The following is a 16071-nucleotide window of genomic DNA, read 5'->3' on the forward strand; positions in this document are numbered from 1 at the left end:
TGTCTGAAGGAAAAGACATAGAAGGGTTTAAATTCTGAGCCTTTAGGGGATTCCCATAAGAACACTAAACTTGTGTAGAGTATAAAAGTAGATAATCATATAAACTTAAGATATCGAAAATCCGAACAATACAGATCACCAATTCAACATGGCAGGAAACCATGGGAGGGGGTGGGGAGACAAGTTTTTGTCCTTCAGCAGAACAATGATAGCATATCTAAATTACGATCCAACATCAACAAATCAGGAACATTACCTGCTACTCTGCACAGTTAAGGAAACATTCTGCACACAGCGGAGACGAAGCGGAGACAAATTGGCAATATCCTTTTGATTTTTCACAGGTAACGAAAGTGAGCTAGTATGATGATGTATTGAAATGGTAAGGTGTATCATCCTAACAAAAAAAAATTGCGGGTGGTACCCCACTCAGCCCTGTGGCAGTCAAAATCTACTTCACCTAACTAGTTATAGATTTCTTTTTTTACAGTGCCAGTCGCTTGCAATGGATTGCCTACAGTGCCCGGCAAAACAGCCTGCTGATCAAGCTCTACGATAAAGCTAGCTGCTGTTTTTTTTAGAACATAGTACAACGTACACGCTCATAAACACGCACGTACAGACACCCCTATGAACCCACGCACGCACATCCTACCCCTATGAGCACCTTCGAGGGACTGAGCTGGCATATCTTGAGGTTGACGAAGTCACCACTGGCGCCTCGCTGTTGACGGACACGCCACCTACCACTGAAAGCATAGCGCCGGTTAAATCCTGAAATAAATGCAGGTAAATGCAAACACCCATGCCAAGTCTAGGACTTAAACCTGGGTGGGCTGGTTCCACCACAAGGGACCTAACCACTAGAGCCAAGCTCTGTTTGCAAGCTAGCTGTTGTTGTTCAGCTGTCTAGGTGAAAAGTGATTTTCTCGTATAGCTTGGCATAGTCACACCCCAGCAACTGAGCATTAGACTCTACACTAGTGCAGAGATCTAGCACTGAGGTTTGGTAGGAGCAGCCAGAATCAAAAGCGAAGCGGTTGTTCTGCCCACTGCCACTAGCTTTGTGCGTCCTCGTTATATTTCCCCTTGCCTTTGCAACACCCAAACAAGGCTTGAGCAGCTGAGTTACGTATGCGTTCAGCCCAGAGTTGAGAAGGTTAGCACACTCCAGGGTTATGTAAGGCCTGGTCTTTCAACTTATTCTCAAGCAGCTTGAACAGGAACTCCGTATCCCGCAGTTCGCCGTTATTGTAGCACACCTCTGAAGGGCAAGATATGGAAGCCTTTGAGCTCTGAGCCTTGGGGGGATTCCCAGCGGATCCCTAATCGGGCTCTTGCTCTGCACACACACCGGGCTGCCCCTGGCCTGATCAACCTCCTCGCCATCCTCCACAGACAGAAATTCCCCCGCCACTGGATGACCAAGAGGGGACTTTCCAAGCGGACTCGGCTTATCACCAAACCTCCGGGTACCCAGCGACCGCACTTTCCTCGCCAGCTGCACGCCGCTCGCCAACGGCCCGTTAGTCACGGTGCTAGTCTGCGAATTCCCGGTGGGTGTCTGCCTGCTGGGCGGCGGTCCGGCGGAGGTGTAAGCATTGCTGAGGATAGACCGGACGAGCAAGTTGTGAAGCTTGATGTTGTCCTTCACCAAGGCGGTGAGGCGGATCCTGTCAAACTCCTTCTTGCCGAGCTGGAAGCTGAGGAACTTCTTGAGACTGTGGAAGTAGAGGTCGGCGCGCTGGTGGCCGAGCTTCCTGACGAGCTGCGCCTTGACCTCCGCCGTGTCCACGGGGACAAGCTTCTTGGATGGCTGCATCCTGGAACGGCTGCAAATGCAGCACCTCTGTCCGTGGAGCTGGTGATGGTGGGGCCTCTGTCTGGAAGAGAAAACTCTAGCTTCCTTCCATACCGAATAGCCAGGTGGGTGGGGGAGAGCTCCAGCAATCCGCCGTGGGTGCCCTTTTACGTAATGAGATCAACAAGCAAACAAAGGATTAGGATAGAGATTCAGTCAGGGTTGCTCCGTGATCCAGCAACTCGGGGCAATCCAATGTTTCGAGCATGCCCGGGCGGCAAATCGCCGATCCGAAGCAAACCCAGGTCGAATTTTTACGAACTCGAGCAAAATCCTGCCCAATCGAACAATGTCCCCCCAAGAAAATTGGGGAATAACCATCGGGACTTGGGGAGAGAGACTGACCTGGATCGAAGTGGCCGAGCCGAGAATCAGAGGAGGCGAACGCGATTTCGAGGATAAAATGAAGAACTTTGGTTTTGGGGTTCTGCGGCCGCCGCAACCGGGAGATACTTTTTTTTGTTTCCCCAATCTAATCGATTGCGTGGACGCGACGAACAGCAGTGTCAACGGGGCTCGTGCGCAATTGCAGCCTTGCTCTGTGTGACTGACGGGCTGGGCCCACATGTCGCGTCGATGCGGGTCGTACTGCCGCTAGAGTGGGCTAGCGTGTTGGTGGTTGTCGGGGCGAGTGGCCTGGACGCTGACTGCTGCCTCTCTCTGCCTTTCTCGCACGTTCACAAATAAACATCTTTTGGGTTTCTTTGTGCAAGTTTGCTCATATTTATCTCGTGTGATGACCATATATAATCTCCAGATTGTCTAATAAAAGATATGGTTACTTCAAAAAAAATATCTTACTAACAATATTTTTTTGCGGAAGCTCTCTTACTAACGATTCTATGGAGTTAATTTATTTTTGCCGAAACATAATTTTTGGTTATTTCTGCAAAAATTTACCGACTATTAATAATCATGAACAGTGAATAAGGCCAAAAATAATATAAATTGTAAATAGGTACTACAAATACTAGCAAGAGCCGGTGGCGTGCCGCCATCTTTGCGCCTTCATCACCGGAGTCGGGCAAATTTTGTCATAGCAGAGATTGATGCAGTAGATATATAGGTTGTCGTGCTAAACCCTCAAAGAGCAAACATACCAGTGCAGAACCCATCCCTAAAAATGACAACCCTAGATCGAAATAGAATGGTATTAAACCACGCGAACGAACACGAAAACCAATTGGGTCTACCGAGTTTATTTCTTTTTTCATAAACCTAATTCGTGGTTACTTTTGCGAAAAATATACTGATATATTAATAATCATCAATAGTCGTACAAATAGCGTGAAAAATATAGGTACTCGGACCTCGGAGGGCTTACCAATATTTCACGTGGTGGCGGTCCCTCTCTGATCTACGGCGGTGTTGGCGGGCATCGGTTCGATGGTGGATCCACAGGTGGTAGGGCTAGCAAGAGACGGTGGTTGGTTCACCCGATCTTGGGCATTGTCTATGATCGGTGGCCTTCTCCTAATCGAACTATTGTGCAAATAGGAACTCAAGTGGTTCCAACGATCCAAGGCTCTATTCATTTTAAAAGGAGAGTTGAATACGAAATACTTCCACTGTGCCGCAAATGGTAGACACGTCAAGAAACTCATTCATTTTCTTCTTGTACAGGACGAGGGTACGATTGAAGAACATGAGCAACTTAAATGGTATGTAACATACTATTATAAAGGTCTGTTTGGGGAACTAGAGGAAGAACCCTAGATGCAATGCGAGAAAAACCTGGTTCGATCACACCTGATGCGCACCTGGTTCGGCTGCATTTGCTGCGATATTTTCGGAATAAGTAACTTCCTATCTTTGCTATGCCATCAACTAAACCGTAGCGCAGCGGTTCGGTCGAGGGTTCGACTCCTCACAAGAGCATGTTTTGCCTATTAGTTTGCGCGAGCGCAGTGCATCCACCGCATGGGCCGTCGGACTAGCTATTCATTCACTGCTTGGGCCATCGTGATAACACTAAGGCTGGCCCATTAAAATAGAGATATATCATAAAGAGCCCAATAGAGGACAGCCCAACACAACAGATGAGGATATCACCAGCAGCCCAACAGAAGGGTGGGCAGCACAGGGAAAAAATTAGCGAAATGCATAGGTCTCACATGTCTGAGGAGAAGTGATGACATGGCAGCCAACTCACAGCTTCAATTACGTGGAAAGCCTAACGACGATCTTGATTCGTCACAATAGGCTGCACTAGAACATCATAATCCATCCCGGTTAGATTGTGACATTTTCGTTTAAGCTGCTAACGACGTGTTTGCCCCAAAACACACTATTTTCTAGGGTTTTGCCCCCTCCAGCAGCTAACGACGGTGTGGCTCAAAAATGTCATAAAGTCATGATGTTTTCCTACAGCGTCACTATTAAAACGTCAATGTTGGAAGATTTTCTTGTAGTGGTAGTTTCTCGATGGATGAAACCCGGTTAGATGGCATTCCTCATGTTTCTGACGAGGAAAATGCTATTCTTACCGCCCCTTACCCTGAGGAGGAAGTAAAAAAATGTGGTTTTCCAGATGAAACACAACAAAGCGCTATGCCTAGATTGTTTTTCCAGCACGATTCTATCAGATCTTTTGGGAGATAATCAAAACTAACTTGCTGCAGCTTTTCGATGCTCTATATGCCAAAGAACTTGAGCTTTTTTTTCCTTAATTTCGGTGAGATCATTTTATTGCCAAATGTTAATGAAGAAGAAATAATTCAACAATATAGGCCAAGCTATCTTCTTAATGTTTGCTTTAAGATTTTCACGAAATGGACTACTATTAGGCTTAATTATGTGGTTGATCATGTGGTTCGTCCTACTCAGACTGCCTTCATGCAAGGAAGATATACCTTGGATGAAACGGTCTATGAGCTACATCGCAAAAAGATGAATGGCGTCATCCTAAAGATTAACTTTGTTCTATGATGGAGTTAAGCGGTATTTCCTTCAGCAAACACTTATAATGAAAGATTTTTCTGAAGAGTGGCGTGCTCTAATTCAGAACTTTATTTTTAGAGGAAGTGTAACCATCAAAGAAACCAAATACGCTGGTAGATACTTCCATATTGTTTAAGGCAAGCCGATCCATTATCACCCATGCTATTTAATATATTGGCGTATATGCTTGTTGTAATTATTGAGCGCAAAAAAGTTGATGTGCAAATTGAAGGGATGGTTTCTCACTTTGTAAATGGTGGAATATCCATTCTTGAGTACGTCGATGATGTGATTCTCTTTATGAAACATGAACTTGAGAAAGCGAGAAATCTAAAATTAATTTTATCTTCTTTCTATCACTTATAAAGTCTAAAGATTAATTTCTATAAAAGTGAATTATTCTGTTTCGGTGAGACCCAAGACGATGCCAACATATATGCCGAGATTTTTGATTATGGGCTGGGTCAGATTCCAATTAGCTATTTAGGCATTGAGATTCATTTTCGGAGGCTCACAAATGTTGACTGAAACACGTCGAATAGAGACTGCAAAAGCACCTCAGTAGTTGGAAATGCAAATTACTATCTATGGGTGTAAGATTAGTTCTAACTAATTCAGTACTAAAGATTATTTTCGAGATAGATTCTTTTGACAAGAAGATAGTGATATACCGGCTTACTAAATGGACTGCTATTTGTCGCGCAAAAGATCAAGGAGGGATTGGTGTTCATGACTTTTAGGTTAAGAACAAGGCTTTGCTAGGTAAATGGATGGCCAAGTGAAAGGATCGTATGTCGCACCTAGAGGGGGGGTGGATAGGTACTAACCAATTTTTAGTTCTTTTTCAATTTAGGCTTGACATAAAGGTAAATTCTCTAGATATGCAACTATGTGAATTTACCTATATGACAAGGTCAACGACTAAGCAAGATATAGCAACACAATATATAGGGGAGATAATAGGATAGAGGTAACCGAGAGTGGAGCACACGGAGACACGGAGTTGATTCCCGTAGTTCCCTTCCTTTGCAAGAAGGTACGTCTACGTTTGGAGGAGTGTGGTTGCTACGAAAGCCAAACCAACGCCACGAAGGCTTCACTCAGGTCTCCTGTGAGCAACGCCACGAAGGCCTAGCCCACTTCCACTAAGGGATTTCCTCGAGACGGAAACCGCGCCTTTACAAGGTTTTTAGGGCACACATCCAGAACCAAATTGGAGGCTCCCAAATCTGTAACAACAACAAGAACAAGAACAATATCAATTACAAATAACTAGGGTTTCTCAAAAGAGGAACACTAGCACATGGGCCCTCAAGCATATGAGGGGGAAATGCAAATCGCTTCGGTGAAGATGTAGATCGGGGTCTTCTCCTTCGAATCTCCAAAGATCAAGAGCTTTGGATGGGTGAGGGAGGAGATCTTGAAAATCTTGAGTTCTTGAGGTGGCTCTAATGGTGGTGAAGCTTGGCAGATTTTTGTGCAATGATTGAGCAGCTTGAAAGGAAGAAGAAGGGGGGTATAAATACCCCCTCTCAAAATCCAGCCGTTGGAGACTTTCGAGGGCCGGATAATCCGGCCTAAGTTGGGGCCGGATAATCCGGCCCCCCTGAAAAGTCTGTCCCTGGGAATTTCCGGGCAAAAGTCCGGCCAAAAATCCGGCCCATGTCCAGGGGAGTACTGAGCCACATCGCCAAAAGTCCTTAGCCGATTTTTGGGGGCCGGATATTTTGCAAATATCCGGCAAAATATCCGGCCCAGATTATCCGGCCTGGTGAAAGTTTTTCTGCTTCCTTTTATCTTGTTTTTCCACACAAGACACCCATATACATGTATATATATAATCCCTGCACCACTTCATCAAACATTAGTGTATCACATATATTGACATCAAACACTCCAAAACATAATGTGAAAGATGTTTTTTCAGTCTCCCCCTTTTTGGTGTTTGATGACAATATACGGATTTGCGAGAAAAACACAATAGAGAACAAGCATGTTGGCAAAACATAGAGGCACTCCCCCTACATGTGTGCATACAAGTAATTTGCATTTGAATACAAATGCACAACATATAGGTGCGAGGTGCCTCAACACAAGAGATATCCAACATGATCTCAAACAAGAGACATAGGTATATATATATATATATATATATATATATATATATATATATATATATATATATATATATATATATATATATATATGACGCGGATTTTCTACCCACATGGCTAGCTGTGCATAGATGGGATGCCGTTGGATTATAGGAGCATGGGCCCGAACCTGGTAGATTGGCTCCTTTCGTTTTTTATGAAGAGGAGACGCTGTTAGCTTTCCGTCAGGGTGCATGCACTGGCACATGAGGGACAGGGTAAACTCGTGTAGCTGAATGTACTTTGAACGGTAGCATGGAGGAGCAAAAGCATCCTGCTGCTTTAAACAAACAAATGCATTTTCCTTGCATTGGCTTATCACAAACATACAAGAAAATGTTGCAGAGGGAGCAAGGCAAACTTGTGTAAAGTGAACCAATTTTGAATACTAGCATGGCTCAGCAACAGCATCACGAGTAGGCAAGTAAATCAAGTCATGTGCATGTTATTTTTTTAATTGTAACATGGAGTGCATGTTATAAATGGACCGGTCGTTGGATTCACGGAAAAATTAGCTGCATCTTTTGTTGCTTCTGTCCATGGAGTGCATGTCACTGTGTTGCTTTAATTAAATAGACAGGTTGTTGGATTCGTATGGGATTTTAGGTGCATCTTTGTTGCTGCATGTCTGTTGCTAGCTTAATACGACAACCTCTGCTACTAGCTTAAAACGAAAATGCATGAGACGTTCGCTCGCGTGTGTTGCTCATCCTGCTTACATCAAAATGGGGAGTTATTAAGTGATGAACTGAAGAATCGGGTCGTGTGGCTGTTCAACCAGCTGTTCATGAGCCAGAATAGAAAAGGATGTGCACCTTGCACTGCAAGGAAAAAGGTCTTGCGAAGGATCACTATCCAGCAAAATCAACTCTGTGAATCTTGGTGCGCCCGCTTTAGTTGCACGCGTGGATCGCCTGCCGGCTTTGGTAGGTTTGCATGACATCTAGCTGATTTTTTTTTTTGAAAAGACATCTAGCTGCTTTTCAAACGGGGCGAACATTTTACTCACAAAAAAATGCAGAGGGGGCAAGGCGAACTCGTGTAGCTGAACTCATTTTGAACGCTAGTCTGGATGAGCAAAATCATCACGGTAAGATAAACTACCCTCGGCGCGACGTGAATGCATGCACGATTTTGCTGAGACAGGTATAGTGCATGTCCATCCTCCTGCACCAAACGAAGTCAACTTTTTATTGCATAGCCGTTTATGTAGGCAAGACGGTGATGATGCGATTCAAAATCATCAAAGTGATCACCACGTCTTGTCGTAGGTAAGCATCAAAATGGTTCGTGCATCCTGCGGGCAAGCAAATGAAATAACAATAATAATATTATTACAAGGAACCCCGTTCCCTACGTACCTTTCCCGTCAAAAGAATCAGAAGGTGTTTTAGAAAAGATGACAAGAATCAATCGGAACCTTTTGTGGTACGCAAAATCATAAAGTGATTAAAAATCACAAGAATCATATGCACCTTTAAAACTCCGCAAAAATCATAAGGTGTTTAAAAAATCACAAGAATCATATGCACCTTTTCTACTGCGCAAATTGACAAGGTGCCATGCCAATGAACAATTCTTTGCAATTTGCACTAACATCCCGCCAAAGGAACCCTTTTATTTCATGATTTAGATGGCACAAGTATCTCTAAAATCACTAGGTTAGACATACATGGCAGAGCCCTCCTGGACATTTCTTCTGAGGTCAGACGAAAGCAACAAGGAACAAGAAGTATTAAGAATGCTCCATATTAAGAATGACATAAGGAACAAGAAGTATTCGCTACTTCATTGTGAGCAACAAAATTTTAATAACAGCAAAATTTAGGTGCAAGAAGAGAAGGGCGGTGAGCATGGTGGCGCTGGTGCGGGATAAGTAAGGGCATCGTGGCACGGCCAGCGCCGGCGCCGGTCCAATGTGCCGTATTTGGGGCTGCTTGTTTGCCACTCGCGCCCGATCCGCTCTCGCCTTTGGCTCCGTCCGGCTGCGCCCTTTCCGCCCGATCCATGTTCTCGGTGCCGCAACTCATTCTGCTTGCAAAAATCCGTAGTGAGGGTCAGAGGAAGAACTGAGAAAATGTGGTCCAAGATTGCCAGTTAAAGGATGTATAATGAATTGAACAACATTTGTAGATCGGACGCTTAACTTTGAACACAGAAAAAACAGTTTGGGTTTGGGATAGAAGCAGGCTTGAAGTCACGTATCACGCAGGGCGGAGCGACGCGGGATGAACTAGTTCAGATCTGTAACTAGAACTCTGATTAGTGCGTCCCTGGAGATTGGCGAGTGGCTAGCATATGGCTCCATAATGTGAGCAGGAAGAATAATGGTGTCCACACAAAAGCACGCCGTCTGGTTGCCCCTGCATGTAGCAAACCAGCATCGTGCTCGTATCCCTGTTTTGCCTGAACTGTAGGTGCTTGCTGGTTTCGTTGCAATGGCTCTGCTCCAACGGAAGGCAACACAGATACGGTGCATTTCCGACGCATACACGTGAACAACTCAATCACAACGTATGTAGGCACTCATCACACACATACATTTGCATGCACCATTCTCCTACCAACGTCAGCACATGACCACTCTTGTTGGTTTAGAATCCAGCCACAAAGCATACAAAATGGCACTGGGCACACATGTGGAAAAACATGGCACACAGCTTGGTCGTCTGCTGCTGATTTTACATGCACCAACGAGTGTGGGTTCCTGTCATGCTGTGAAGCTGTTGTATGGATCATGCTCTTGGTATGACGGAGTTTACTGCCGGCGTTGGAATCTTCTGCCTGCATGCATGCTCCCTATATCATCTATGGTGTGGATCAACGGTTGGGACCCCATGGGTAGCTAGCCATGTGGGTATCTGGCTATTTTCCTATATATATATATATAGGACATATTCATACTACACCCGGGTGTAGTTACTCCCACGTGTGTTTCACACAATCTAGGTAGTATCTATCATACCGAAGAGTATATACATGTAGTATGAAGTATATAAGACTATTTTGGTAGTATATATAATACTTTGTAGGCAGTATGTACATTTTTTTACGTAGACTCATTTTTTACGTATAAATATGCATGTATTTTGTATATATAGTGCGAACTATGGTTGTATTTAAACTTTTTTCACCAAAGTTGGTATGAAGTATCTTAGATATAGTGTACGAACATACTCAAACCAATAAAGTATGTTATATACTTCCGTATGGTAGTATATGAGACGTGGGTGTAGTTACACCCAGGAGTAGGAAGTATTTATCCTATATATATATATATATATATATATACCAGCACTATTCTGCAACCAGTTGCAGAATAATATTCTGAGCACCGACTTGAACTTCTCTGGACACAAGGTTGAACTTCCTAGATAAGAGGGTTGACCTTTCTGTCGGAACTTACCTGAACTTCCCATTTTCTTGAAAACAACTAACTATACTACAATTTTCTCAACCATTTGGCGGAAATGTGCAAATGATATACCGTTGGGTAGATAATTAAAAACCGCAACTTTTTCATGTTCACAACTTTCGCAGATTATGCACAGGTTAAATTTAATTTTAAAAATACGAAAACGCTTCTATATGGCCAGAAAACGAACTTTTAGTTTGATTTTCGAATCGCTTATCAAAAAAATTCAAATGATATACCGTTGGATAGATAATGAAATTGCGCAACTTTTTCATGTTTTACGTTTTTTCAAAATCTTCAGTTTTTGAACAATTTTGAAAATACCGAAATTCGGACGTACTTAAAAACGAGCGGACGGTAATTTGGATGATTTGTTTCAACCGTTTGTCGGAATGATGCAAATGATATGGCGTTGGAAAGCTATGGACTAGGCGCAACTTTCTTATTCCAATTATTTTCTCTAATTCCTTATAGTTTAAAAGAACAACTCGAATTACGCTCCGCCCGTTTTATGTGACGGGCACCGAATGATTTCCCCACGATGGCCATGCGGTATATTTAAACAATGCAAATGATATACGGTTGGAAAGGGTTCAAAATGGCGCATCTTTTTCGTATGTACCATTTTTGCCAAATCTGAATGGTTTAAAAGTAATTTTAGAAGTTTGAAATTATGTTTCCGGTATATTTTGTGGGATAACGATTTGAATTTGGTGGATTAGATCCATCTCTTTGTTGTAAAATGTTGTAGGTAATGAAATTAGACATATACTCTATCATATACAGCTTTTGGTGACAATGATTGAAGTGGTTGGTGATCAAATCGATGAGATTTGCACAATAGATTTCCGCCCCGTAAAAACAGATCATTGAACTTCCCCCGATACGAACTTGCACTTCTAGGGAAATGTGGTTGTACTTCTCGGCGCTGTTTCACGAAAGTGTTCAGTAAAATGACTATAAGTTTCTCATACGGTGTCCGTTTAAGGTCCACAAGCACACAAAATGCTCAGCACAGGCACGCGCATCTGAACTTCCCGCGACATGTCCTTGTACTTCGTGGCCTTCGTGGTTGTACTTCCTGCAAATGTTTTGATACTAGTGTGTTTTACAAAGACTAGCATGTGTGCTTCAAAATGATAATTTTAGATTGTCCCTATATTCTATTTAACAGATTCTGCACTTCCCGAATCTTAATATTTGAACTTCACAACGTTGCTATGTGAACTTATGTGGGGGTATTTTCTTCATGTAATTACCGCTTGTACTTCCTGTTGTCTCCGCATGTACTTCTTGGAATCACTGCTCGTACTTCCTCGCAGATGACGGGATTATTTTGTTTTTTCTACATTTGGACTTTGTCTGGTTTCTTGTACTTCCTATATTAAGTGGGTGTATTGCTCGTGTCGAATGGTTGTACTTCTCATTGTCAACTATATGAACTTCTTTACGGGTGATGGGATTATTATTGTTTTTTCCTATGTGAACTTATGTGGGAGTATTTTCTTTGAACACTTTTAATTCATGTAATTACCGCTTGTACTTCCTGTTGTCTCCGCCTGTACTTCTCGGAATCACTGCTCGTACTTCCTCGCAGGTGACGGGATTATTTTGTTTTTTCTACATTTGGACTTTGTTGGGTTTCTTGTACTTCCTATATTAAGTGGGTGTATTGCTCGTGTAGAATGGTTGTACTTCTCATTGTCAACTATATGAACTTCTTTACGGGTGATGGGATTATTTTTTGTTTTTTGCTATGTGAACTTATGTGGGAGTATTTTCTTTGAACACTTTTAATTCATGTAATTACCGCTTGTACTTCCTGTTGTCTCCGCCTGTATTTCTCGGAATCACTGCTCGTACTTCCTCGCAGGTGACGGGATTTTTTTTTCTACATTTGGACTTTGTCGGGTTTCTTGTGCTTCCTATATTAAGTGGGTGTATTGCTCGTGTCGAATGGTTGTACTTCTCATTGTCAACTATATGAACTTCTTTACGGGTGATGGGATTATTTTTTGTTTTTTGCTATGTGAACTTATGTGGGAGTATTTTCTTTGAACACTTTTAATTCATGTAATTACTGCTTGTACTTTCTGTTATCTCCGCCTGTACTTCTCGGAATCACTGCTCGTACTTCCTCGCAGGTGACGGGATTATTTTGTTTTTTCTACATTTGGACGTTGTTGGGTTTCTTGTACTTCCTATATTAAGTTGGTCTATTGCTCGTGTCGTATGGTTGTACTTCTCATTGTCAACTATATGAACTTCTTTACGGGTGATGGGATTATTTTTGTTTTTTGCTATGTGAACTTATGTGGTAGTATTTTCTTTGAACACTTTTAATTCATGTAATTACCGCTTGTACTTCCTGTTGTCTCCGCCTGTACTTCTCGGAATCACTGCTCGTACTTCCTCGCAGGTGACGGGATTATTTTGTTTTTTCTACATTTGGACTTTGTCGGGTTTCATGTACTTCCTATATCTGTTAAGGTTGACATGTGTGCCTGTCAAGGTTGAACTGCCTACCCATTAATGTTTATATTCCTGCCCTATTATTGTTGAACTGCCTTCTGTATCAATCTATCAAGGATACCAACGAGATAAATTTAATTTTTTTAATTATCGTCCGCCCATTTTGGAGTGATGGGCACCAAATGATTTTCCCGCAATTCCCAAATGATATATTCAAACAATAGGAATGATATACCATTGGAAAGGTGTCAACAAGGCACATTTTTTTGTATCTAACATTTGTCCCAAGTCCGTACGGTTTAAAACTAATTTTAGAAGTTTTAAAATCACGTTTTTGTGTGTTCTTTGCGAGATGATGACTTTAATTTGATGGTTAAATTGCTTGATTTGTTGTGAAATGCAGTAGGTAATTAAATTAGACTCAAATTCTACCATATAAAGTTTTTGGTGCAAAATATTGAGTTGGTCGGTGATCAAGACGACGAGATTTGCACAATAGATTTCCGCCCAGCAAAAAACAGAGCATTGAACTGCCGGCGACATGAGCATGCACTGCTCGTGCAATAAGCTTGAACTGCCTGACGCGACTTTTACGAAATGTTGAACTGGCTACTTTGCAAGGTTGACCTGCGCGCCTGTCAAGGTTGAACTACCTACCCTTTAAAGTTGAACTGTCGGCCCCGTGAAGGTTGAACTGCATGCCCTATCAATCTAACAAGGATACGAGTGGGATAATTCTTCGCTTATTTTCTATATTTTGTTGACTTCCAGTCCAAGCTCCAAATTGAATGCTTATTGGTGCGTTGGATAAATAAATTTGAAACAAACAAGAAGTGCTCCTTTTCAATACATATAGTTTTCAAAACAAATTGTGTATATCGTGTACTTAGCAAACCAAATATGTGCACTTGATTTTAGCGGATAGTTTGAATTTTTTTGTAGTTTATAGTAATATTTTTTCTTCCCAAATCAAAGGTCCACTTAATTTGAATTATGAATGTACTTACATTAAGTACATGTACTGCCCCAAGGACGCACCCGTGCGGCTCACCATGGAGTCATTGTACTCCCTTTTTTGCATTGATTCAGTTTTTTGACAACAAAAAATTGAAACCTAAATTAGAGGAATGTACTGTTCTAGGTATGGACTAGCTAACTTCTACTAACACACATTGGTGCTCGCGGCGATGCCAATCGACATTGTAATGCTGGTAAAGATAACGTGTAGTGCCCATGCAACTATGCATACCGAAAAACGGAAAAGGGAGAGGGAGCTGATGAGTGGTTTTTTTTCATTTTCTATAATTTTTGTTTGTTTTTTATCATCATCTAATCTAATTAATACACAGGATAAAAAAGAAAACATGAAAAAATCGTCAAATGTCCAAGACACCGGAATCGGGGTTGTGCCAATTAACCCAACTAGGGGTGCCAAGTACGTTGGCCGCGGGCGCAAGGACCCCATTCCTGGCCAACGGAGCCAGGAGAGACAGGAAGAGGGCCAACGGAGAAGCTACCGGTGGATGGGCAGTCGCATGAACTCCACCGGGAAGGACCATCCGGACCGGAGGCCGCACGCAGGACAGAGGGGCAGGAGGCTGACCGGAGGCCGCACTCGCAGGGCCAAGGTTTTCCAGCGGGGGTGGGCAGCCACAGCCGATGAGGAGGAAGGCCACGACCGGCGCGAGATCCTGGAGTATGGCAGAGGGTGAGAGCTCTGGCGACTTGGAGGCCATTGGTGGCGCGGTAGAACATGCTCCACGGCGAGTCGTGGTGGGGAAGGCGTTGGAGTCGTGCAGGAGAAATGGGCGGCACTGGAGCTTTGGATGGGGTCGACACGTGCGGATCTACCCCGGCGGCGCGAGGGCGGTCCGTCGGAGGGGGGTCCTGCTATGGCAGGGTTGTTCCGGCCCAGCGGCGAGCAGGTGGCATGGGGGCGGCCTATCCCTATGAAGGTTGAACTGTCAACCCTATCAATCTATCAAGGACACCGATAGAATACATTTTTTTGGATAAGTTTTATTTATAAATAAACAACTTAAACTGCCATGATAAAATGGTTGTACTGTCTGAAGTACAATGGTCGAACTGCCCAAACTACAATGATTAGATTTCGCATTTGATGAATTTACGATTCTCAGTAATTCAAAGTTCACATACTAGAAAAAACCGAGCAGACTTCATGGTCACGGGTAGCACGTGCATCGGAGGTATTACTCCATAATCACATGCTAGACAGACATGGGGAGATAGAAACACGGCACTGTGTGTTTGTATAAAAAAATCAATGATGCTTTTTGACAAAAAAAAAAATGGTGTCTCTTTTTCCTCCACACGTCTTGGTATTATCTTCTGACCATCACCACATCTACAGTATAGTCTCCGCAGCTTCATTGTTGATGCATCCGAGCCAGCTACAATATCAATTTCAACCAGAGAAGTGAAGAAACGACCCGCATGTTTGGCTAAGATACATGTAACAGCGGGCGGGCAGAGATTCCCGCGCTGCAGGCACTTGCACTTCCTTCCACCATTGATTGAGCTTTTCTTCTGAACATGCCTATACTGCCTAGCGCAAGAAACAGAAAAAATTCAGAGATAGCAGCTGGGCAGTCCCGTGGACGACGGCCGGGTCATCTCTTTCGCGCTGACCTGTGCAGCACCAGGCGGTTGCCCTCTCCAAATCCTCTGGTCCGTGCTGCAGCACCATGAGGCTCTTCCTTGGCAAGGGATTTGGAAAACCGCGTTCGGCTAGAAAGCTGGTGCTTCTGCCTGGGGCAGAGCTTGACGAGGTGCTGGTAGGAATTGTCTGGTCGTGGAGAGACACCAGGGCGCGAGGGACAGCAGCAGAAACCAGGCGGTGGTTCCCTGGCTGTGTCAGAGACGATGGGGCACCGGGATGTGGGATGGAGAACTCGACGCGGCTTGAAACAGGAGGTAGGGGACAGCCGCGAGTGGCCAGAAGAAATCAACGGCAGCGCTGACACGATTCGGGTCTGAGGGGAGGAGAGGCGGGGCCGCAGCAAGCAAGGAGGAAGGAGGCGGCGGAGCTGCGCCCGGGCTGACTCCGGCGAGCCGCGCGGCGGCGGAGCTGCGCGCGGGCTGACTCCGGCGAGCCGCGCGGCGGCGGAGCTGCACCCGGGCTGACGCCGGCGAGCCGCGCGGCGGCGGACAAAACGGGGACCGGGTAGCGCCGGGAGAAGCCGATGGATAGTCGTCGGCGGCGACAT

General features: G+C 44.0%; 1 protein-coding gene and 1 pseudogene across 1 annotated transcript; both read right to left on the reverse strand.

The window, feature by feature from the left end:
- Nucleotides 1-883: 883 nt before the first annotated feature.
- LOC124653722 lies at nucleotides 884-1826 on the reverse strand (annotated as a pseudogene).
- A 13228-nt stretch (nucleotides 1827-15054) lies between these two features.
- Nucleotides 15055-16071, reverse strand: LOC124655945. Its single transcript, XM_047194770.1, has 3 exons — nucleotides 15494-16071; nucleotides 15176-15410; nucleotides 15055-15072 (listed from the first exon to the last, which is right to left on the reverse strand). Exons 1-3 carry the CDS (start codon nucleotides 16069-16071, stop codon nucleotides 15055-15057), a joined length of 831 nt encoding a protein of 276 aa, XP_047050726.1.

The sequence above is a fragment of the Lolium rigidum genome, chromosome 5 (assembly GCF_022539505.1).
Source record: "Lolium rigidum isolate FL_2022 chromosome 5, APGP_CSIRO_Lrig_0.1, whole genome shotgun sequence".
Lineage (NCBI taxonomy): Eukaryota > Viridiplantae > Streptophyta > Magnoliopsida > Poales > Poaceae > Lolium > Lolium rigidum.